The sequence below is a fragment of the Melospiza georgiana genome, chromosome 7 (assembly GCF_028018845.1).
Source record: "Melospiza georgiana isolate bMelGeo1 chromosome 7, bMelGeo1.pri, whole genome shotgun sequence".
Classification (NCBI taxonomy): Eukaryota; Metazoa; Chordata; class Aves; order Passeriformes; family Passerellidae; genus Melospiza; species Melospiza georgiana.
In genome coordinates this window covers 10296052-10317277 of record NC_080436.1, presented here as the reverse complement: position 1 = coordinate 10317277, position 21226 = coordinate 10296052, and the positions used below count along the sequence as shown (strand labels likewise).

Below are 21226 nucleotides of genomic sequence, written 5' to 3'. Positions count from 1 at the left end.
GAGAACTGGGATAAAATATTTGCACAATGTACGTACGGGAGGGCCAGGCTTCCCATCGCTTCCAGGGCTTCCTGGAATTCCGGGCAAGCCCTGCAAATTGAAGGAAAATAAAGAGTGTTATATTTCAGTTTAAAGTGCACATTATGAAGTCTCAATTCAATATTGAAACTATTGCTTGTTATTATCCTCTTTAATAAAGATCTTCCCATTTCCCTCAGCCCATGAAGGGTGAAAATTGGAGAAAGCAATCAAATTCTGCCATTATGGGTTTATTGTTTTTTTTTTCTGAGACTTGTATATAAGCAAGACACCAGACATTAATCAACTAACACAAAAAAATTTCTTTCATTATGTTGGAAGAAAACCATATTTAAACGGAAAAAAAGAAGAAAGAATTCTGATTACACACCTCTACCTGAAAGCAACACAATGTGCAACACTTTTTAATTAACTTGTTTAAATTTCTAAATATTATTTTTGTTGTATTTTAAATAGTTGATTTTCCTTGCCAATAAAATCTTGTTTAGCTCCTGGAGGCCTGTAGATGGGTTTGTGAATGTCAATCTGTTTGTTAATTCTTAGTACAGCTCCCAGAATATTGTTCCATGTACACTTGGATGTTGTCTACACAATAGGCCCTCTCTGAAATCTTACTGATATGTACTGTAAAAAACTGACCAACAGCTTATTTGCTCTAATTACAAATAAGCAAAAAATATATTACTAATGTATATTGAAATACTTAAATTAATTTTTAATTTAATTATTTAAGTCTATTTACATAATAGCTGAAATATAAACATATTTAAATAAAACCCCTAAGTACCTAATGTTAGAATTTGCTGAAATGTAAAGCGCTAAGGCAGAAAATCATCCAATGCTGACTCATATTAGAGGCATTTCTCATGGCAGGGCCTGGCATGCTCTGGGAGCCTCCCAATGCCTCTTGACTCCATTGTGGCAGTGTCCTGGGAATGCCCTGTGACTCTGCTCCATTACCTGTCCCACCATGAATGGATGCTACTGCTGCTTAAAGGAACTCATAGAAAGGATTTCTGGTTGGACTCCTCTACCACATCAGCTCAGATGAGCCATCTCTAACAGAGTTTATCCCATTTCCTCAGAGATGTCCTGTCTTACTCTCATTCCAGGAAGACCTGGGCCTCCATCTTGTCCACGCTCTCCTGCAGGTCCGCTGGGGCCAGGGGGGCCTGGGCTGCCACGCTCACCTGCAGGACCCTGGAAAGAGATGTGGAGATCCACAGCAAGGGAATCAGCATTGAATCTGAAATTGTCCATCCATTCACATGGATTCTCCAAAATCCTCCAAAAAAAAGGAGGACTCCTTTAGAGGAAGATTTATACCTTTTCGCCTGGAAGTCCATTGCTACCGGGTAAGCCACGGAAGCCAGGGGAGCCCTGCCAGATAAAAAACAAATTATGGATCACAGGCAGTATGGCCCAGGTGATAGCAACTGGGTTGTCTTCTAAACTATTTACCATTAGACTTAGCATTATGAAAATTAATGGGAAAAAAAGAGATGAAAGTGGCATTTCAGTGTAGTAAGAAGGCTGCAAACTATTTTGTCTTTGATTGTAGTGTTCCTGTTGAAATTATAGCCTGTCCTCTATTTTTAGCTGGCCCTGAATCATTATTTATGTGTTTTCTAAAGTACTATAAAAAAGAAAAACCACATTCAGTATTGACAATTATTTTCCTCTAATTCAGTACTGAGAAGAACTCTGTTGTATTGTTTTAATATTTATATTTGCTACTATCTTTATAAAAGAAATTTGAATTATAAATTTATGTTTAGTATGATTAATTAGTTCATTATCCATCTTTGGTTTCCTCATAACTTCAGCAAACATTGCAAGCAATTATCAAGTTAGCACTTACAAATAGATCAGCACAGTTTCCTTTGTTTCTGATGGGAACAGAAATCTAAAATTTGTAATCATGTCGCTATTTATTTTGATTAAAACAATTAGTGGATTTCTCTGAGAGAATTATTAAATGTTTGGAAAATTATTTAATATAGTAGCCAATAAACCTGTTTGCAGTTGAAATATTATAACATAGACGACATCCTGACAATACTGTTGTTACTGATATTGAAGACGTATAAGCAATAGAGATGTTGATATAAAGACATATCTTGAATGTAGAAGAATTAATTTCACTTTCCAGAGCAGAAGTTCTTTTCATTGTTTATTTTTGTTAACTGAGAAGTAATTTTGAAATTTTGATTATTCATTTCCCTTGTAGTTCTCATAGTTTATGATTGCTTCTCAGCAAAAATCTTTTGGTAAAGCTTCCAGATATGTAAGATCACTGCTTCTTTTATATCAAAAACTGAAAGAAAATAATTTTTTTCCAACTGAGATAAATCCAAGAGCTGCAATTTAGAGGAGAAACTAGATAAGAATTCTCCCCAGTTTTGCAACCCAGTTCACATCTGGAATTTTCTGAGAAGATACATGGAGCCAAATTTCTCCTGGAAGTGTTCTGAACTTCAGAATTTTCTGTGTCTGTCTTGGCTCAAAAGGTCATGTACCACAGCTCACCCTTTCTCCAGGGGTTCCAGGTACTCCGTTCTGCCCAGGTTCTCCATTTGCGCCTCTCTTCCCTTCCTCACCAGGAGGCCCAGGAGCGCCTGGGGTGCCGTTTTCACCCTGGCAGCAACAAGAACCAAGCCCATCAGTGAGTTAGAAGTCTCCAAAAAACCAAACAGATTTTGTATGGGGAAAGATTCAGGGTTCAGGCTTCCTTCAAAGAAGTCTCTGGACAAATTTTGAAATCACTTACGCGCTCGCCTTTTGGGCCTGGATCTCCTTTTGCACCATCCTTACCAGGGTCTCCCTAAAAAGTAGAAAATCCTATTAAAATTATGGGTTGCAGCTGGGCATCTTTCTAGAGCTACCAGACACACTGAAATACTAGGAAGTAGACATTATATTTCAAATTATTAACTCCTTTTTTTTTTATTTATCATTCTGCAACGGAATCAGCATGTGCTGTCCGAACCTGTAAGTGGAAGCCCTGGGACTCCTTAAAAATGCAGTAAAGGAAAGAAGTGATACAATCTTAAACACCATTGAGTAAAATTTTATGTCTGTTCCTGAGCTATTTCAGACATCATTGAGTCTTTTGTTGAAAGTCCTTGACAAAGAGCTACATGTGGTGTAAGGCTGTAAGAAAAGGGCCTGCTGGGGTAAGTGACAGTGAAAGACCAGATACAACTCACAGGGTTTAGTGGACTGTGGACTCAGTCCTTGGGAATTAAAACAGGTGAAAATAAGACTGTAAAACAGATTTTGTCTGATGTAGCCATTTTACAGAAGCAGTATATTTGTTGGATCTGAATTAGTAGATAATTTAGGAAAGCAATTAGGTCTTGTCATCATATTTATGTATAATCTTTATATATAGAAACACCTTGATATATGAAACAAAATATGTTATATATTTATAAAAATAATTTCCTATTTTCATAATAAAATAATTTATTAGACTATTTTAAGTAAATAGGAGAAGATCAATGGGGTTTTTTTAATGGTATCAGGCTTACTTCCACCATATTTGTTGGTACAAGCAGTGTAAATACCATCAGTAACTCACCGGACTGCCTTTTGCCCCAGGGTTTCCACTTGCACCTGGAGGACCTGGAAGACCACGGCCTCCTGGCAGACCAGGAGCACCAGGAATACCAGAAGGTCCCTGCAGAGAGAGAACAACAGACAGAGATGAAGAGAGAGTGCCATTGGTGGACTTTACCCAGTCCAAACAGTGGCCCTCACAAAAAGAGTGCAGCAATGGCAGAGATGTGGAAAGTACCCACCATTTCACCCTTGTTGCCAGGGCTTCCAGCTCTTCCAGGAGGGCCCTGGAAAAATAAATTTAACAGAGTAACCAATGCTGCTAACCCAGGACCAGAACAAAGGGCTCTGTGAAGAGCAGGTGACAGCACCTCTTAGGTCCCAAGTTCTATTGATGTACCTGAGGCCCAGGTGGCCCAGCATTTCCCTGAGGACCAGGTTCTCCCCTCTCTCCAGGACTACCACTAACACCAGCAGGACCAGGAGGACCAGCTTCACCCTATGGAAAAAAAACCCCAGTAAAATGAGAAAATGAAGGCATTTTAGTCATCCCCAGGGCAATCAGCATTAAATTAATAGTTTCTACCACTTGGTGGTGTTTTGTTGTGGGCATTCACGAAGGTGATGAGGATTGGGTTTGTCTCATGCTGCATATAGCACATCTGTTCTAGGCTTGCAAACAGTGTAATAGCAGCCAGGAAAAGCGGGGCTCATAAAATAATGATGTAGAGTGACATCAGCTCTGTAACTAGAGAAAGGACCAAATCCCATGTAGTTATGTGTCTTTAGTTGAATACCTTAAAACCTGGAGAGCCTGGAAATCCTGCAGTTCCAGGAGGACCTGGGGGACCCTTAAAAGTGAAAGAAATACTATTAATGCAAAAGGTAAAAGCCATATGGAATTAATCTTAAGTTAAAAAAGGGAGTCTGATTATGAGATTTTTCTCTGAGTAAGGAAACACCTGGAAACTAGCAAATATAAATCATGCTGTAAAAGATGAGATTTGGCTAGTCCTAAAATATCACACCTACATCTTAGTTACTCTGACTTTTACATGTTCAGCTGAATTTCTGTGTTTTAATTTTAAAAACATGAAATCTATCATTAGGGAGATTAAGTTATAAAAAACTTTCAAAACTTGTTCTAATTATAAAAAAAGAAGGAGAAAAGAATGGCAATACAGCTGTTACACACCCAAGTGGACATGCTTAGGTTTCTAGGCAGAGGGAAAAGAAAAGTATTTGCCAACTCCAGACAGCTGAATAATTTATTTGATAAGATCATTCAAAATTAGATCTTCATGAAGTGTAGCAATTCCATCCATCTACATGTTCTCTGAGAATAATCTGGGTTTGGATTTTTGCATTTCCTGATTTACAGTGTTATAGCTCTGCTATTGCCCTGTGTCTTTTAAGTATATTAACCAACAGAATGAAATATACACAATTGAGACACAATTAAATATAATGCTCATTCTCCAACAAGTGCACCCCAATTTTGCATTTGCTGGCACTGCAGAACATCTGCTAGAAGTAATTAGACTAAAGCAACACAAATACTGAAAGTCAAAGTTGCCTTACAGGTGGGCCTGCAGCTCCTGGAGATCCATCTTTGCCATGGGCACCCTACAGAAAGAAGAGAGGTGTTGGGTACTGAACACTACCCTGGACACATCCTTTCATGTCCATAACTCAGAGACCATACTTTTGTGTCTGTTCTTTCCCACTTGGTTGACTAAGACCCAAGGATTCCTTAAATGAGAAATTCCAAAGAAATAATTAACTAAATATTTTGTGAAGGAATATCCAACACTTCACATGACTTGCACTGTGACATGAAGATGTAAAAATACATTCCTATAAAATTTCTTAAGGAAATAACAGCTACATTCACATTGTCTATGTGAATAAGTAAGATTGCAACAGATGTGTACTTCAAAGTTACAGTTACTTCTGATTCACATAAAAAACTAAATTTCACTCCAAAAACCTGATGAGCACTGATTACTTAAACCCTGTTGCCTGTCTTGTAGCCATATGAGACTAGACCCTCTGCTCAGGTTATGCAGTGTCTGCAGAAACAGGGTGCTGGCTGTAAACTGCTTTGTTGATTGTGTTGAATGCTATGAACTAAGAATTCCTTCATAGCGAGGGATGTACCCTCTAACCCATCAAAGGGGAATTTTATAGTTTCCCACAAGATGCTTCTGAGATTGCATTTTTTCCTTACCATCCCCTGCCACTCTCTGCTTCCACTCCTCCTCCCTGCTTCTCTTTGCCAAACCTGAGCATATGATGAAACACTGAACTCTTCCTCAGTGTGTAATCTATTCATTTCAAAAAGTGAAACAGGAAATAAGATGGTGAATGTGCTTTGGGTTAGAAGTGTTACATCTTTAATTGGGGACTGAAAAGTTTTCATGTGAGATTTTTTCAGATGCTATATAGTTTTTTACTCCTTTACATTACAACTGCTTTAAGGAAGTAGGGAATTCTCAACATATTGAGTCCAAATATGTGCTGCCTCTGGATAAGAACATTGTCTGCAATTACTTACAGGGCCACCGGGATTCCCAGGTCTTCCTCTTTCTCCAGCTGGACCTCTTGGTCCCTAGAAAACATTGTAAAAATGAATCTGTTAAATGGCTTCTGAAATCAGATGGCTGAGCAAAGAGACATTGCTCTTATTTGTGCCACTACTGTCCACTGCAGGTGGTAGAATAATTAAAGTTAAAAGGATGAGGAACAACTCAGTTAACATTTAAACACTCCAGGATGCACATATTTACCGGTTGGCCTGGTGCTCCATTTACTCCAGGAAGACCAGTTTCACCCTGTTACAGAGAGAAAAGAAAATGAACTTTGGTGAGAACACTTTTTGGTTTATTCAAGGGGAAGAGACACATACAAAAAGCCCAATTTGTTATCCCTTTCTATGGGGTGCGGGGTGTCCTGAGCATGAACAGAATTCTGGGAAGTGTAAACAAGTGTCAAATCAAAAATTAAACAGGGAATAAAAATCAGAAAGACTCAGCTTTCAAAATACTATGCAGGAAAGTCAGATGACCAAGACTTGTCCCTTCATTTTGGTATCTCATGTTTACTACGGCTGAAAAATTGGGACATGGTGTGGTTCTGAATGACTAACTCCTTCACAATGATTTGTATTCTTTTCATGGAGGAATTAAATGTGCTTCTTTAATGCTTATTTTGTAAGCATTGTATTTTTATAATTGTTTAAAATGCAAAGCACAGCTATACAACAAATAATGGCGTCATTACTCTACCTATGTAGAAAGATGACACTCTAGATTTTTACCTTTGGACCAGGAGCGCCACTGTCACCTTTGGCACCATCTTTTCCATCAAAACCCTGTGGGAAAGTAAAACCATATCTGTGAATTTTATTCCTCCTGCATTCTGGAAATACTCTTGAATACTCTTGGCAAATGTTAAGCCCTCAAAAGAGGCATATTTTCAATAATGAGTGCTGTCAACTGTTGGAGCCCTTTTCAGTATTAGGGATGGAGCTCTACAACTGAGGTAACCAGAAAAAAAATGGAATATTTGTTATGGAAGTTTAGATGCCATTGTGGAGAAATTAACTTTAATTCTATGATTCAGTCTTGGAAATGAATGAAAGATCACAACTGTGCAACACCATCATTCAAGGAGAGTAACAGGGTTCAACATACTCAATACTTACTCGTTGGCCTTTCATCCCAGGCATTCCAGGCATTCCAGGGTGTCCTTTGTGACCCTAAACAGATAAATATAGAAAGATTAATAAATAATGTATTTATTGTATGAAGAGCACAAGCCAACTTTCATTATGTGTCATGTTCACTTGACTAACTTGATATGGGAAAACAAAACCTATGATTAGAAGACAATTGTTACTGGGAGATTTTCCATACCGGTAATCCAGGGATTCCACGATCTCCATTCCTGCCTGGTCTTCCTGGTTCTCCCTGTTGAAAGAAAATAATTTTTTTGTTTAGTCTTTTGTTATTGCTTGACTTACTGGCAAAGCACCAGTTGAGGTAGAACAAGGTGAGTTGGAGTAAGTAGGTGAAACTTCCACCAAAGACAGTGGTGGTCATGCAAATCCTCTCAGGGTGACAGTTCACTCTGTCACTGCCTCCTGGAAAACGACTGCCAAAATTTATAAACTCAGCTTTTAACAAGATTCCAGTTAATTTCTAAGCTACTTCAAGACAACCTTTACAAGAGATGATTCCAGAAAACTTATTTTTCTTGTTCTCTGTTGTCTTGCAACTTAATGAACTTTTTTCTTCCTATTTATTAATAATGGGATGAATAATAGTAAACTTACATCTTTTCCTGGTGGACCAACTGGGCCTATCATTCCAACAGGGCCTGGAGGTCCCTGTAGAAAAGTAATTAATATTAACCACAATAATAACAAATATTAAGTCTTCTTCAAGCTAAAAATGCATTAAGCATCACAAATACTTGTACATTTGACATGCACCATAATGAACAACTAGGATAAACTGCAAAATTTCCATCCACTGCAGAGGTGACGCAGATTCATGCTTTTAAGGTCGTGTGTTTTAACATGCACAGAGCTACTGAATGGATACATACGGGAGGGCCAGGTTGTCCTGGTTCTCCAGGGGAGCCCTGGTATCCAGCAGAGCCCTGGAATGCAGCAAAAAACTCAGTCAAGATGTGAACAGCTACATGCACCATTCCACAGTGCAGTTATATTTTATATAATTTCCCATAATTGTAAGGAAAACTGTAGTCAGGTCAGTCAACAAATGACCAAAGGTGAAATTACCAGAAACAGGTAGAACATGCCTCCATGAAAACAGAATAAAACTGCTTCTCTAAAAGGAGATGGATGTTGAAAACCTCAGACCCTTGGTGTGTTCACTGAATGTGTATCCACCTTCCTTTACCCCCTGTTAATATTTTGCATGTATAGACATTTGGGAATGTCAGGCAGTGGCATGACTTCAAATAATGTTAACTGACATCCCATGGACTTGCAGAGATCTCAAGGGGTACACGAGGATTTAAGTGAGCACAGTATATTCACCTCAGCTCTTGAGTCTTGGTGATGGCACAGCCCAAAATGACATTTATGCATAAAATTCTTCAGCATATGTCCAGATTTATCAGTTGAAAAGGTGCTTGATGTTCATGACAGAGAAAAGGAGGAGGTCATGTAAAAGAATACAAGATGATTACAAGAAGATTAATGTTACTTACAGGGGGACCTGCATGTCCAGGTGGGCCAGGGGGGCCACTGGGGCCAGGTGGTCCTGGAAAGCCACTCTACAGCATAGATTAAAAAACAGTAGTTACATTAATGTAATATAGCTATGGAACTTAATATAGTTGCAATAGCCATCAATAACTGTGAAATAAAGTTTTACATAATTCAGAGAAAAGTCCTCAGTGACCTGCACTTGGTGCAGTAAAAAGGAAGCAGCAGTATATTCACACAGTGCTGAAGAAATTTATTGTCTAGTTGTCCATTCAGAAAAGGCTTCACTGGGTTGCTCCTTGCAGGCTTGGCTAACATACTCCCAAGGAGTTTTCAGAGCTGCAACTTTTAATTTTTGAGACACCACTGCCCTTCTCTAGACCCCAGAGGTATGCTCAGAACTCTGCTTTTCAGCTGCCTGAAGGGGAAGAATGGAAAATAGAACTGAATTTTTTGTTAGACAGAGAAAATGAGTGAAATGAGTGTCAGCTTCTCTGCCATGTAACTGAGCTTAATTAGCCAACACTAGAGACTCATCGTGACCTAGGGATACACTGAATTAAGGCCATACTCTTGTTGTATTCAGTAAGGCAAACATTTCCATCAGTGAAATATTTTCTGAGCTTTAACAGTACGAAGCCATAAGAAAGAAATAAGGTCTGAACTAATCAAACCTCAATATTTCTACTTCTTGTAGCAACAACCACAGAAGCATTTGATACTGCAAAACAGAAAACATTTATAAGTTAGCACAGTAGTCTACTGCAGCTATAGGGCATTCTTTAAAAGAAAGCTTTTATTAAATTAAACTCTTAATGTATTTTCTACAGCCAAAAGAATCACATGTATGGATGATATGAGGATCACTGTGTGCTTCAGTACTGGCAGAATATTCCATGGTTAATATTGCACGGAATGTATTTCACAGGATTTTGCCATATGGTGTCAGAAAAGGTCATGTTTTACAATTTCATGAACCTAATTTTCATAATACAAGATTATCAGTATTGCTGTACTATACTGGCATATGTAGGACAGTACACTACTATACAACAAAAAAAAATAGTTCACAGTTGTCTTTTGTCTAAAAAAGTGTGCCATGTTAATATTTGCAATTTTCTAGGAGAGAAGTACAGCAAGGGGCAGAGCTGCGAGGGCTTGGGAAATGGGGCTGCCTCTGATGTGAACACCATGAACAGTCCCTGTTAATTGTTAGAACTCATTTGGTATAAAGTAGCTATAGATCCAACCAGAATTAAAGCCACAAACTCATAAATAGCAATCAATCAATCAGACATATGGCTATAAACAAATGAGATATAATCTTTTTCAAGTTACACACTGAGGAGATAAACTGATAGTTAGGGCTGTGCTTGCTGCTAGAATTTCCAGATTTTGAACAGATGAGCATCCTCCAGTTAGAGAATGTGCGCTGGTGGAAAGAGACAAAGACAATATGTGGAGGTTACATGGGCAAGTGAAGAGAAACTGATGTAAAACACAAAACCAGTCTACAAGTGGTGTAAAGCCATGGGAATGAATACAGCAATGGAGAGATGTGTGACTGAGGAAATACCAGGCATGGTAACCACACATAGACAATGTTGCTACTATATATTATTGTTTTGGTAATATTCCAAATTATTTTGGAATAAGTTATTATTTATTCCAAAATTATTTCAGCTATTCCAAATTATTTCAAAATTGGTGCTATACTATGATGTTGATACTATATTTTATTGTTTTGCTAGTATTCCAAATTATTTCATTTTGGATATTTATTCATTAGGAGTATTTAAATTAAAATGGATGAATTTATAAAATAATAAAGAAATTACTCTATGTAATGAAAATTATAAACATTATTTAGCTCTAGTGATTTCAGCCACATCTGCCTGTAACTGCTGGTACTTGCTTTGAGGTCATGTATGCTATGATACAATAGAAAAGCCTTTATGACCTGAAAATATACAGACAGCTCTGAAGATGTTGTAGGGTGCTCAATAAAGTAGTTTGGTGTTTTTTTTAACCTGAGTCCAGGAGTCAGAGCACAAGAAATCACTAATCACTTCCAGGGAAAAAGCCAAAATAGAGAGGAGTTAACCACAGTTGTAAACTGAAGGTGCCTCTGTTATCTGCCTGGTTCAGCACATCCCATATTAAGGCACCAAGTAGCAGAATGTAGATGGCATAACAGCTGTGGGTGAAAACTGTGAGGAGTGAATATGAATAAATGAATAAACAAGGACAAAAATGGATGGCTGAAGAAAAATGCATGGATATTAGCAAATGAAGGAGGTAGAAATAGATTAAAATGAAGGTGAGAAAATAATGACTATATTTCAGGAAAAAGAGCTGTTGAGGTTAGTAAACCTAATTTCACAAGATGATCGAATGGAATTCCTCTCCTCTCCTCCCTCCATTTTCTTGGAACTGCCTTACAATGCTGCAACATGTGATACCCAAACCATGTTATGCAGAATTGGGCTGAAAATAGTGATTATGCCTAATGAAGCACAGCCAATTTCCAGTAGCAGCAATTCACCACACCCTCTCTGTAGCAGATTGCCTGAATCAAGAACACTTCATGTTATCTCTAAATCCCAGTCCCTAAAAGGAGAATAATCAGTTGCAACATTCAGATTTATATTACTCATGAAACATAGCTCAGGTACAGCTCTTTGAGGCAGTCCATGCTTTTTCTCACTTAAAAACCTGAAAATCTTGGACCAGGTCTAGCAGGCAGATACAGCATCCTTAGTACACAGTCTGAGTAGCCGTGGGTAAAAAATGGTAATTGTAAAAAGAAAAAGTGAAAATATTTTGAGTTTTGGAATGAACAAAGTTTATGAGAAGGGTTTACTCACTTGTTATCAGGCAAGTTTGAATTGTGGAAAAGTTAGCATGTGGAATATCGTACTCAGTAAAGACAAATTATACTGAGTGGGTGAAGGAAGATTAAAGGCAGTGGAAGAGGTAAAAATTGTTGGAAGGAAGGAAAGAAATTAGGGGAAGAATATCAAGTAGATAAACAAGGAATGTACATGAGAGAGAAAAGGAAAAATATTTAGGTAGTGTAAGAAGGTGAATCACAGACAGAGATCAGGAAAAGGAAGGTAAGAAACTGAAGAAAGAAAGTGGAAAATAAAAAATCCAGATAATCTATAGCTACTTTCTAGAACAGTGTTGTTGAACAAACTGCTACCTTACATCAAATTCAACTTGCAATAATTGAATGAAAACTTACATTGTTAGATTAAAATCAGGATACATACACATCCAAGGTATAATCTATGAGCAGAAAATGTGTTCTTTAAAAAGAAGAAAGGACACAAAAAAAAGCTCTATCATCTTACAATGGGTTGTGGGTACCCGATACCAGCTCCACCAGCCTTCACATCATAGGAGTCATACTGTGGAGAAAAACTCTGTAAAAGAAATAGAGAAAAAAAAAGAAAGAGGGAAAAAAAAAAAAAAGAAAAAAAAAAAAAAAAGAAAAAATGTAATTGCTACAATTCAAGTATTTTTTATAGTGGTACAGTAAATGCATGAAAATAACTCATTTGTGTCTGCTGAGTAGTACTAGCTTGGCCTATAGCTGCCACATATTTACATAAGAGAATCCCAGACAGTGTCTTCGTGTCTTCTTTCTGAGGTCATGGTGACATTAGCTCTCCATGCTGGGCACATTCATTTCTCTTCTTGACAGCTTGTCCTTAGCTGAATCACAAAATTACCTTTCCCTCTCCTTTTACTCTGGTTCGACTCCTTCTTAGCTCCTTTCCCCAGTTTCTCTGTCTCTTCTCTGTTGGACTTAGTTGTCACTCAAGGATGTTGATGAAATATTTGTTGTTGCTCCAAAGAGCACAGCTGCTTATTATTATAATTATAATTTTCCTGATTTCTTTTACCTGTGCCTAATGAATGACTCATTTCACATGAGCAGGCAGTCAAATCATGTGGCATTAGTGCAGTGATGCATTATTGGCCCACAGGTGGTTGAGCAGGAAGGGCTGAACACATGCAGTGTTCTGCCTGTTCCCCCAAAGCACTGTGGATCCAGCTCCCGCACTAACCAGGTCAGGATCCAACAGCACATCTTTGATACAGGGTTGGAATGGAGGGCTAATTCAGCCTGTTTTCCTCTCCTGTGTTTGCCTCTCCAAACCCCAAACCAGTGTCACTTGTGCCCACTGGGACTGGTAAACTGATCCACAGCTCAGTCCTGCAGAGGCAATCCCTTTCAGGATTAAATAAAAATGAGACATCTTGCCTCACTTTCTGGCTTACCTGGGAGTGGGAAGCATATGTGGAAGTTATAATCAGTGTACTCAAAAGTAGCAATGATTTTAACAGGCACCATTTATCAGCTTTGTGCTAAAGAAGTCCCATCTTGTAACCCTGGGCTTGGTGGCCTGCATGGATGACAGTGTCACCCTGTAACAAAGCCCTGCCTGGGGCTCAGGGCTGATTAACTTCAGTTACAATCAGCTCTCTTGCTGGTGTGCCCAGCTCTTCTGAAGTGACTTCAGCATGCAGTGAGCCGGAAATAAAGAGGCACCACGACAAATAATACTTGCATGGCACCTCCCTGACAGCAGAGGAGCAGTGCTTCTTGTTGGAATGTTCTGTTATTAAACATGAATTGATGAAATATAGGAAAATAGGAGACTTCCCTAACTATTAGGCTTATGGGGAAATTCTCCATCAGACTCTTTCTGATCAGATTATTTCTGAGTTACCAAAGTCTTCAGCAGATCAGCCCCCAAAAGTTTTAAAAAATAAGGTAAGGCATATATTTAATTGCACTTCAAAGAAATTTTATGGACAAACCTTCAAAACAACATCAAAACCCCACGTACCACCCATCTCTGTTTCCCAAAGGCACAAATGGGATGCATGCCACCAAAAGCAAAGCATCTGGGAAGGTGCAAGGGACAGGTGCCTACAGCATTACTTTGCATGGCTATGAGCAACAAGGGAGAAGCTGAACATAACAATGACTTACACCTCCACTTATACTGGGACACGACTGGCAGATTCCAGGGGGCCCAGGAGCTCCAGGGCTCCCTGGCTGTCCTGGTGGGCCAGGGGGACCATTTCTGCCTGGAACTCCAGGAGAACCCTGCAAAGACACAAACACAGCAGATACAGATGTTGTCACTTGCCTCCAGCTGCACGGACATGGAGGGACAAACCTTTCCATTCATAACAAAGGCTGTGTGTCTGTGGTGGGAAACCTCTCCTAAACAAGGCCACAACCAAACATTCAGGAAAGACAGACAAAATTCACACATGGAAACACTTGGTTAATGGAACCTAATTACAACTGATACATAATCAAACTCAGCAGAAATATTTAGCAGTTCAGTTCCTGAATCTGAAATTATTACTGCTAGTAGAGACTTAAAGATGATTTTCCTCCTTCTTTAAAGAAATACAACAAAATATAACAAATCTGATACAGTTTGGACTAAATTCTGTTCTTTCAGTTTAAATTTTTGAGAGTCTTGTTGAAGCCAAACTTCTACTTCAGAATAACTATATGGTACAGTCCTGCTGCAGACAGTTCAGACATAATGAAAGCAGGATATCCTGGCAGCTTGAATGGGATACATAGCACTAGAGGAATGGGGTCTTGATTTTGTTCCTTTCTTTAGGGAAAAAATAAAAGCTGCACTTACAGGGTCTCCCTTGGGGCCTCGGCTGACTACTCCAGGAGTCTACAAAAAAATTAAAAAAAAGGGAAGGTAATTAAATCAAGACACAGAATCAAAATAAAACAAAAAAACTGCACATGTAAATAAGAGCAAAATGCTTAAACATTTGATATCGTTTTCTCACATGAATTCCATTAATGCTTATTCAGTATATTTAAAAGCTGTAGGGTTTTTGGTCGGTCAATCTACTAATGCTTGGATCATTCATAGAATTAGACCTCTCCTAGAGCCAAGAACATGGCACTTATGAATTCAGTACAGCTTTGCCATTGAGTGCCATGGGGACAGAATTCCACTGTGGAATGCTGTGACAGTTTTCTTGCTTCCTCCTCACACCAGCACGTGAAGTGTGATGAGCTAATTTTAAATTCTCAGATCTACTGCTGCAATTTATTTATTTTTCAATTAATAATTCAGTTACATGTTACTACCTGGATTTTCAATTTTTGTGTTCAGCTGCTACCTTCAGTAGCAAAGAATATTCAGCTGAAACAATCTTGGATCTTTCAACATGGCATTTCCCTATACACCACCCAAGGTCATCAGGACAGCTTCCAATGGCCTGACCAAACTGCTACATCAAAGAGAGATGCTGGGGGAAGAGTTCACATGTTCTTCATTATCAGGAACTCCAGAACTTAAGAGTCTCTAAACAAAGAGAGGGAGGTTACTTAAATCTCCAACATGCTTTTCTATACCACTCCTTTCCACCTCTCAACATGTTCAGTGAAGTAGCTCAGAGGACCCTGGGACCAGTGGAGTACTGCAAGTGAGGTGCAAATAAGATTAGGAGACATATCTGTGTGTGACATATCTGTGTGTGACAATCCATGTGTAAACAGATGTGCTGTAGAGCTGCAGAAATGCATCTTCTCTCTCTTCCTCACATCTCTTATTTTGTAGATAAGGATTTTTAATGTGTCTGTGGCAACCTAGGTACTTTGACAGAACCTCATGGATCTTTAACATTGGTGAAATGTTCAGATAAGCTGAAAGCTCAGATAGCTGGCTCACTCACTGAAAGACTTAGGAAGGGGGCTTGGCATGTACTAACATTCTTGATTTTCCTGAGGCTAAATTGCTGCAACTGGTCTGTATAATGTTGGTGTCTGTAAAAAGATGATGATAAATTAGGTATGTACAGTATAATCACCTTTCCTTTACAGGGCATTAAGTCAGCAATAAGACTGCAAAAGGAAATTCACTCTGTGATGATGTAGAATTGAGTTGATGAGAAATGAAGACACAGAGATGCTATTAAAGTTCTCTAATTTTTTTTTACTCTGTGTTGGCATTATTTTCATCTATATGGATTGAGTATTAAGTCAAAAATAAGGTGTTTGCTTTATTCCTATGCTTTTCCATAAAATGAAAAATGTAAATCCTAGCTGCTGCTCTCTGTCCCTTTCTACTATTTTGGTGCCTGTTGTCTACACAAAACTGAGTTGGAAGACTTAATATTATCAGCTGCATTGTCCATCCTAAGTATTTGCCTAAATTCAGAAAGTGGCATTGAAAAGAAAAGCATTTAAGAATATCTGAGCCAAAATGATTTGAGGTTGATGTGTATCAAGAAGGCAGCACCACCAAAGAAACAGCAGTTTCTTTGTAAGCAGTAAAGCAGTAAACTTACTCTTGGAGGTGGGGTTGTTGTTTGTGGGCAAACTGGGCAGCACTCTCCAAAAGGGATCTCTGGGTTGGGGCAGTCCAGCTCCTGATCATCACAGATGATGTCATCGCAGAGAACAGATCCCGAGTCGCACACGCAGATTTGGCATGGCTCTGGTTTCCAAACGTCCCTGTCAGCATAAGCCTGCCCAAGATGGGTACATCCTGTGACTGGAAAGAGAGACAAAATTGTGTTGGATATTATTTCAAATGTGTTTTCCAAATTACAAATGAGTAACATGAAAGCTGTTGGATAATTTGTTTGGTTTCCTGGTTCATGCATGTGAAGCAAAAGGCTAAATGCTGCTCTTCAGGCACTGAGGGATCTGTTACATTAATTGCAGAGTCTGCTCTGAGTTTATAAACAGGCATCAGTGGAAACCTCCTGGAGCTGAGCCAAAGCCCAATTAAATCTCTGATAATCTTCTGTCTTGAGTAATTTTAGTGTCAGACAGAATTACTGCCTAATTAACAATCAAATTCTCTGCTGCAGCTCAAGAGTAAACGTGCCTAAGCTCTCCAGCAAGAGTGCCACTGGCCCCACGTGCCAACAGGAGCACTTGCACATGGATGTGAGATAAGCCATCTGTCCAGCACCAGCCCCAGTCTCCAGCATCTTGCATTAATAGCTGCCACCAAGGGGCTTCAAAGAGTTTCTGAAAGCCAGCATATGTGACAGATCTGAAAGAACGCTCACGTTAATTGCCCAAATGGTTTGCAATTATTGTATCAGCTAGCCTGCTCAAATGTTACAAGTGTCTTTTTTTTCAGAAAAAAAGATTGTTCATCTGTAATAATCGTGGCTTTGTGAATTCCTTCCAACAGCTGTTTTACTGGTCAAACTTTTTATAGACTATGAATATGAAAAGGTTGACAAAAACTGCCTTGACACATTAAATTTTGGGACGGTATTTTCCTAGAAAAACACAATCCAGACAGCCAGGTCATTTAAGAACCCAGTGTAAAATAACACTGAGAGCATCTAATTTGAGTTTTACAAGTTCATTTTAAATTTTGTAGATGTTATTAGAAGTCTTAGATTGCAAACATAAGTATCACTGAATGTCATGAAAAATTTAATTTTTTTTTTCATGGATAGTTAGATTTTCATGGATAGATTTTTTTTTTCATGGATAGTTAGATAGATAGATATTTTTTCACGGATAATTAAAATAATTCAGTTTATAAAAACAACATTCTGGAGAAAGAGCTATTTTTGTGCCTACATCATTCTTAAAACTTTAATATGAGGATAATTTACCTACTATACACTACCCTTCAAAAAGAGAAAGAAAATGACAAAAGATGAAATTCAAATCTCTGACATTAAAATTGCCACTGGCTCCAGGCAGAAATTTCTGAATATCATCAAATTGTAATGGCCACAATTATCTAGTATGAGACTGAGCCCAAATTTATTGCAGTTTGTTCCTATGGGTTATGCAGTCCCCCCTTTTTTTTCCTTCCTGCATCTTTAATCTTTGTTTTTATCTTTCCACCACTGCATTAGCACCCTGGTCTCGTTTTTTTCCTTTTTCTTCCTCTCTGTATTTGTGGGTGAGTATCCCCATTCCACACCAATGTTCTTTGGCAATGTGCACACTTAGATGTGTTTCCTTTCTTCTCATGCTTCCTCTGCATTTCACCCTTCCCATAACACATAACTTCCCTTTTCATCTTCTGCAAATCCTTTCATTTTGTACCTGAGCAGTTCCCCTTCTTTATTGTCATGTGCTCAACTGAGCTTGGTTTGCTCCTTCTGCTCCCTTCCCACTTTTTCACTCAGCTGGTTTCCCCTGATCACATGGACCTGACATTTTCCTCTGTTTCACCCATGGAATCCATTACCTCCATTGAGCTCTGGAAGGACAATGGGGAAAACAATCATGGCTCCCTGAGGGGAGAGCCAGAGTGCAGATCCTGGGGAAGAGCACTCCATGGGACAGGAGGGTTTATTTTCCCAGTTTCAATCCTACTACAGGCTGTCCATGTCCATGCACACCATCTTGTGTTATTTTTGCACTTTAATTATAAAAGAACCATCAGGAAAATGTTGACTTGTTAAGGCTGGCACTCCTTATGGTTAAGAGTTGATTTTGACCACTGTCTTGATTAGAACAACAAAGCTTCAAAAACCCTTTCCAGATATTTTCAAGCCAATATTTTTTTCTTTGCTTGATATCAAGCTGGGATCCAGTATTTTACCTTCCTTTGATAACACAAAAAATCTTAACATGGAAAACCTTCCAATGGCATATGAAAACTCACTCCCCTCAGACATTCTCTATCACTTAGAAACTCAGATTTTCCTTTTCTACCCCTTTTGAGTCTCTCTAGAAACTTAATATTCTGCACAAGAGAGTTGGAGAAGAGCAGCTCATTTCCAGGACAGCCTCTTCCCCACACCCACATGACACAGGATTATGGCATCAGAGGATGCTCCTTCAAAGGACCTAACAATGTGTGCCTCTGAATAGGGTCTAGACCTCCTTCCTTAACCTGCCAAGCTAGAGCTAGTTTCTAAAAATGTTGCTTGGCTTCCCAGTCCTCACCCCACAAAACCATATCCATGGATCCCAGGGAAATAAGCTGATTCTCTGCTTAGTTATGTGCTGACTGTTCCTGCAAGAAACATTTTTCTCCTTTTCACAAGCCAGGATCTTGCTGTGGGCTCTTAGGGAAAAAACAGGCTGCCCAGTCTTGTCAAGGCTATTGACAAATGTTTCCTGACAAACAGGAAGGCTGAAATGCAGCAGTGAAGGATTATGAATGAAATCTTTATAATCCCTGAAGTGACTCAAGAGAAAAACCAAATCACAGAGATTGCTCACATGGAGCCCTCGAAAGCTGTGTGCTGTGGGAGGCAGAGCCTCACAGAGCTGCTGGGGAGGTTAGAGCCTGTGAGCCACCCTGGAAGAGGGGTTGGATGCACCCTGGAGAGCATGGATGGGCACAGATCCACACCACCCAGAGCAATGGACTGCCCAGCTGTCACTCTCCTTGAGCACCCACCAGCTCCACAGCTTAAAATGCTCTTTTCATTTGGAACCACAATAAGGAAGGGAAGAAATTCCTTTTTTCTAGGGCAAGTCATAGTTGTTAAATAACAATACCATTTTATGGACCTAAAAGAACCTAATTCTGTTACTATTTGCACTTGTATATACAGTTATAAGAATTGCATACACACATAGAGAGATGTATAGCATACACATGTTTCTGTGCCCAGAAGATGTGTTTGATTAATTGTAATATTCTGATTTTCAGCTCCCGGTATCACTTAGCCTTAGAAAACCACCTATTTTTTTAACTATGTGTTTAAAACAAGGTCCTTATTTACTAGGAAATTCATATCCAAGGATTTGAACATTCCTACATAATTTTTTCATAATTCCCACTTATTTTTCATTGATTTGTTTTGTTGTTTTGTTGTTTTCAGAGATGTGATCTTGCTGCTTTACAGCAAAGAGGACATCTCCAATGAGGAGCAGAAAAAGGCCATCTTTCCCCTGTTTTTGCACTGCTAGTTAATAAAGATTCTGTTTCCAAGACAGAAGCAGTCTTTCCTCAGTGCCAAATTTTTCACACTGTGAATACTTACCTGCCAAATATTATTCAAAGATATCAGTTAAAAACATGGAAATTTAAAATATGTCACAATGCCTGATAATTTTACATTAATAAGGAACTAAAGGAGATATCTCTGCATTTTTACAAGCTTGTGATTCAGTTATGCTACAGTAGATGGCATCATTTAACAGGAAGATGACAAAAATTTGAAGACATATGGATATAATGATATTCATATTTGCTTCTAACTTTCTGGACATTGTTAAATGAATTAAGAAATGAGCTAGGAGAGCTGCAATGAAAACTGCTGTGGCCTTTGGCAGAATGAAAGTATTAAATAGATTTCCAAAGGAAACTTACATCTGGGAAGACTTAGGGTGTTAAAGACACCCCCTCTGCGCTCAGATGTAGATCTGTGTGTCAGCATGTTATGACATAATGCATTTTGCATTGCTCGTAAAGATTAACTGTTAGCTCCAAAATCCTTTGGAAAGCTGATTTGTGCTAAAGCACTGGTGAGTAACATATAGGAATAATGAGGTTATAAAAAAGCTGACTTGTCTGCCTCTGGACTTGTGGTATAACAGCCACATACTTGCCTTAGCCAGCTTTTCTTATTGATTCCTAAACATTCTCATTAGCCTGAGAGTTAAGAAACATTAGATCTCAGCAGTATTTGTCTATGGCAATGCACAATCTTATTCTTCCTCCCACAGCCCTAAATATGATGGCTGCACAGCACTTCACTTCTGTGGCACTTACTGCAATGTTTTGTTGGAAGCCCTGTCAATCTCTAGTGCACTGTTATAAAAGTTTAATATTTGAAAGCCTGAATTAATTTGAAATTATGCTGTTTACCGAGCACTCATGTTATAGGTTTTGCAGTGTGTAGCACTTCCCTGGGCCAGCCCAAATACTGAATAAAATTAAAAAAAAGGCAAGACAATAATTTCTCTAATATATAATATATAATAATTTTTGGTTTTGAATTTTTTCCCATTCTAGGAAGACTGGCAGCTGTCCATAAGCAGGCCAATATTGAAAGCTGAAAGGAAAATCACAATTTAGTTCCAAAGGACCTATAGATGGGGTACATAGAAGAGCCCAAAGGTGTGCAAGGGAAAACAGAGATGTCCATTGTCATATGGCCTGAAAGATGACAGATGTCATACGGAACATAATCCCAATCCCAGAGTGGTGAAGGGGAATTTGTTATCACATGAGAATCTGACCTGCTCTGTAGTTGGTTTTGGCTTTGCATTTGTGCAAGCACCATGATCATGACTTAACCACAATTTTATGGCAAAAGGAAAAAATTTCCTAATAGTATCCTCAAAAACCACAGGCTTTTCCACTTTGGACAAAGGCAATGTCCAGCTATTGCATTAGAAGCAGACTTGCATATCTCTCGTTTACAGAGATGTGACTA

The 21226-nt window shown here is 38.7% G+C and overlaps 1 protein-coding gene across 1 annotated transcript in view; it reads right to left on the bottom strand.

The window, feature by feature from the left end:
- COL3A1 (collagen type III alpha 1 chain) overlaps positions 1–21226 on the bottom strand; it is a 47974-nt gene that overhangs the window by 13865 nt on the left and 12883 nt on the right. The window contains exons 3-24 of the mRNA XM_058027975.1: positions 16189–16392; positions 14524–14552; positions 13848–13964; positions 12196–12267; positions 8842–8907; positions 8212–8265; positions 7937–7990; positions 7518–7571; positions 7307–7360; positions 6920–6973; positions 6390–6434; positions 6158–6211; positions 5182–5226; positions 4398–4451; positions 4001–4099; positions 3843–3887; positions 3623–3721; positions 2810–2863; positions 2569–2676; positions 1366–1419; positions 1141–1239; positions 37–90 (exon numbers count right to left, since the gene is read on the bottom strand). Of these exons, the coding sequence (XP_057883958.1) occupies positions 37–90; positions 1141–1239; positions 1366–1419; positions 2569–2676; positions 2810–2863; positions 3623–3721; positions 3843–3887; positions 4001–4099; positions 4398–4451; positions 5182–5226; positions 6158–6211; positions 6390–6434; positions 6920–6973; positions 7307–7360; positions 7518–7571; positions 7937–7990; positions 8212–8265; positions 8842–8907; positions 12196–12267; positions 13848–13964; positions 14524–14552; positions 16189–16392 (1568 nt within the window). The remainder of the gene's footprint in view (positions 1–36; positions 91–1140; positions 1240–1365; positions 1420–2568; positions 2677–2809; positions 2864–3622; positions 3722–3842; positions 3888–4000; positions 4100–4397; positions 4452–5181; positions 5227–6157; positions 6212–6389; positions 6435–6919; positions 6974–7306; positions 7361–7517; positions 7572–7936; positions 7991–8211; positions 8266–8841; positions 8908–12195; positions 12268–13847; positions 13965–14523; positions 14553–16188; positions 16393–21226) is intronic.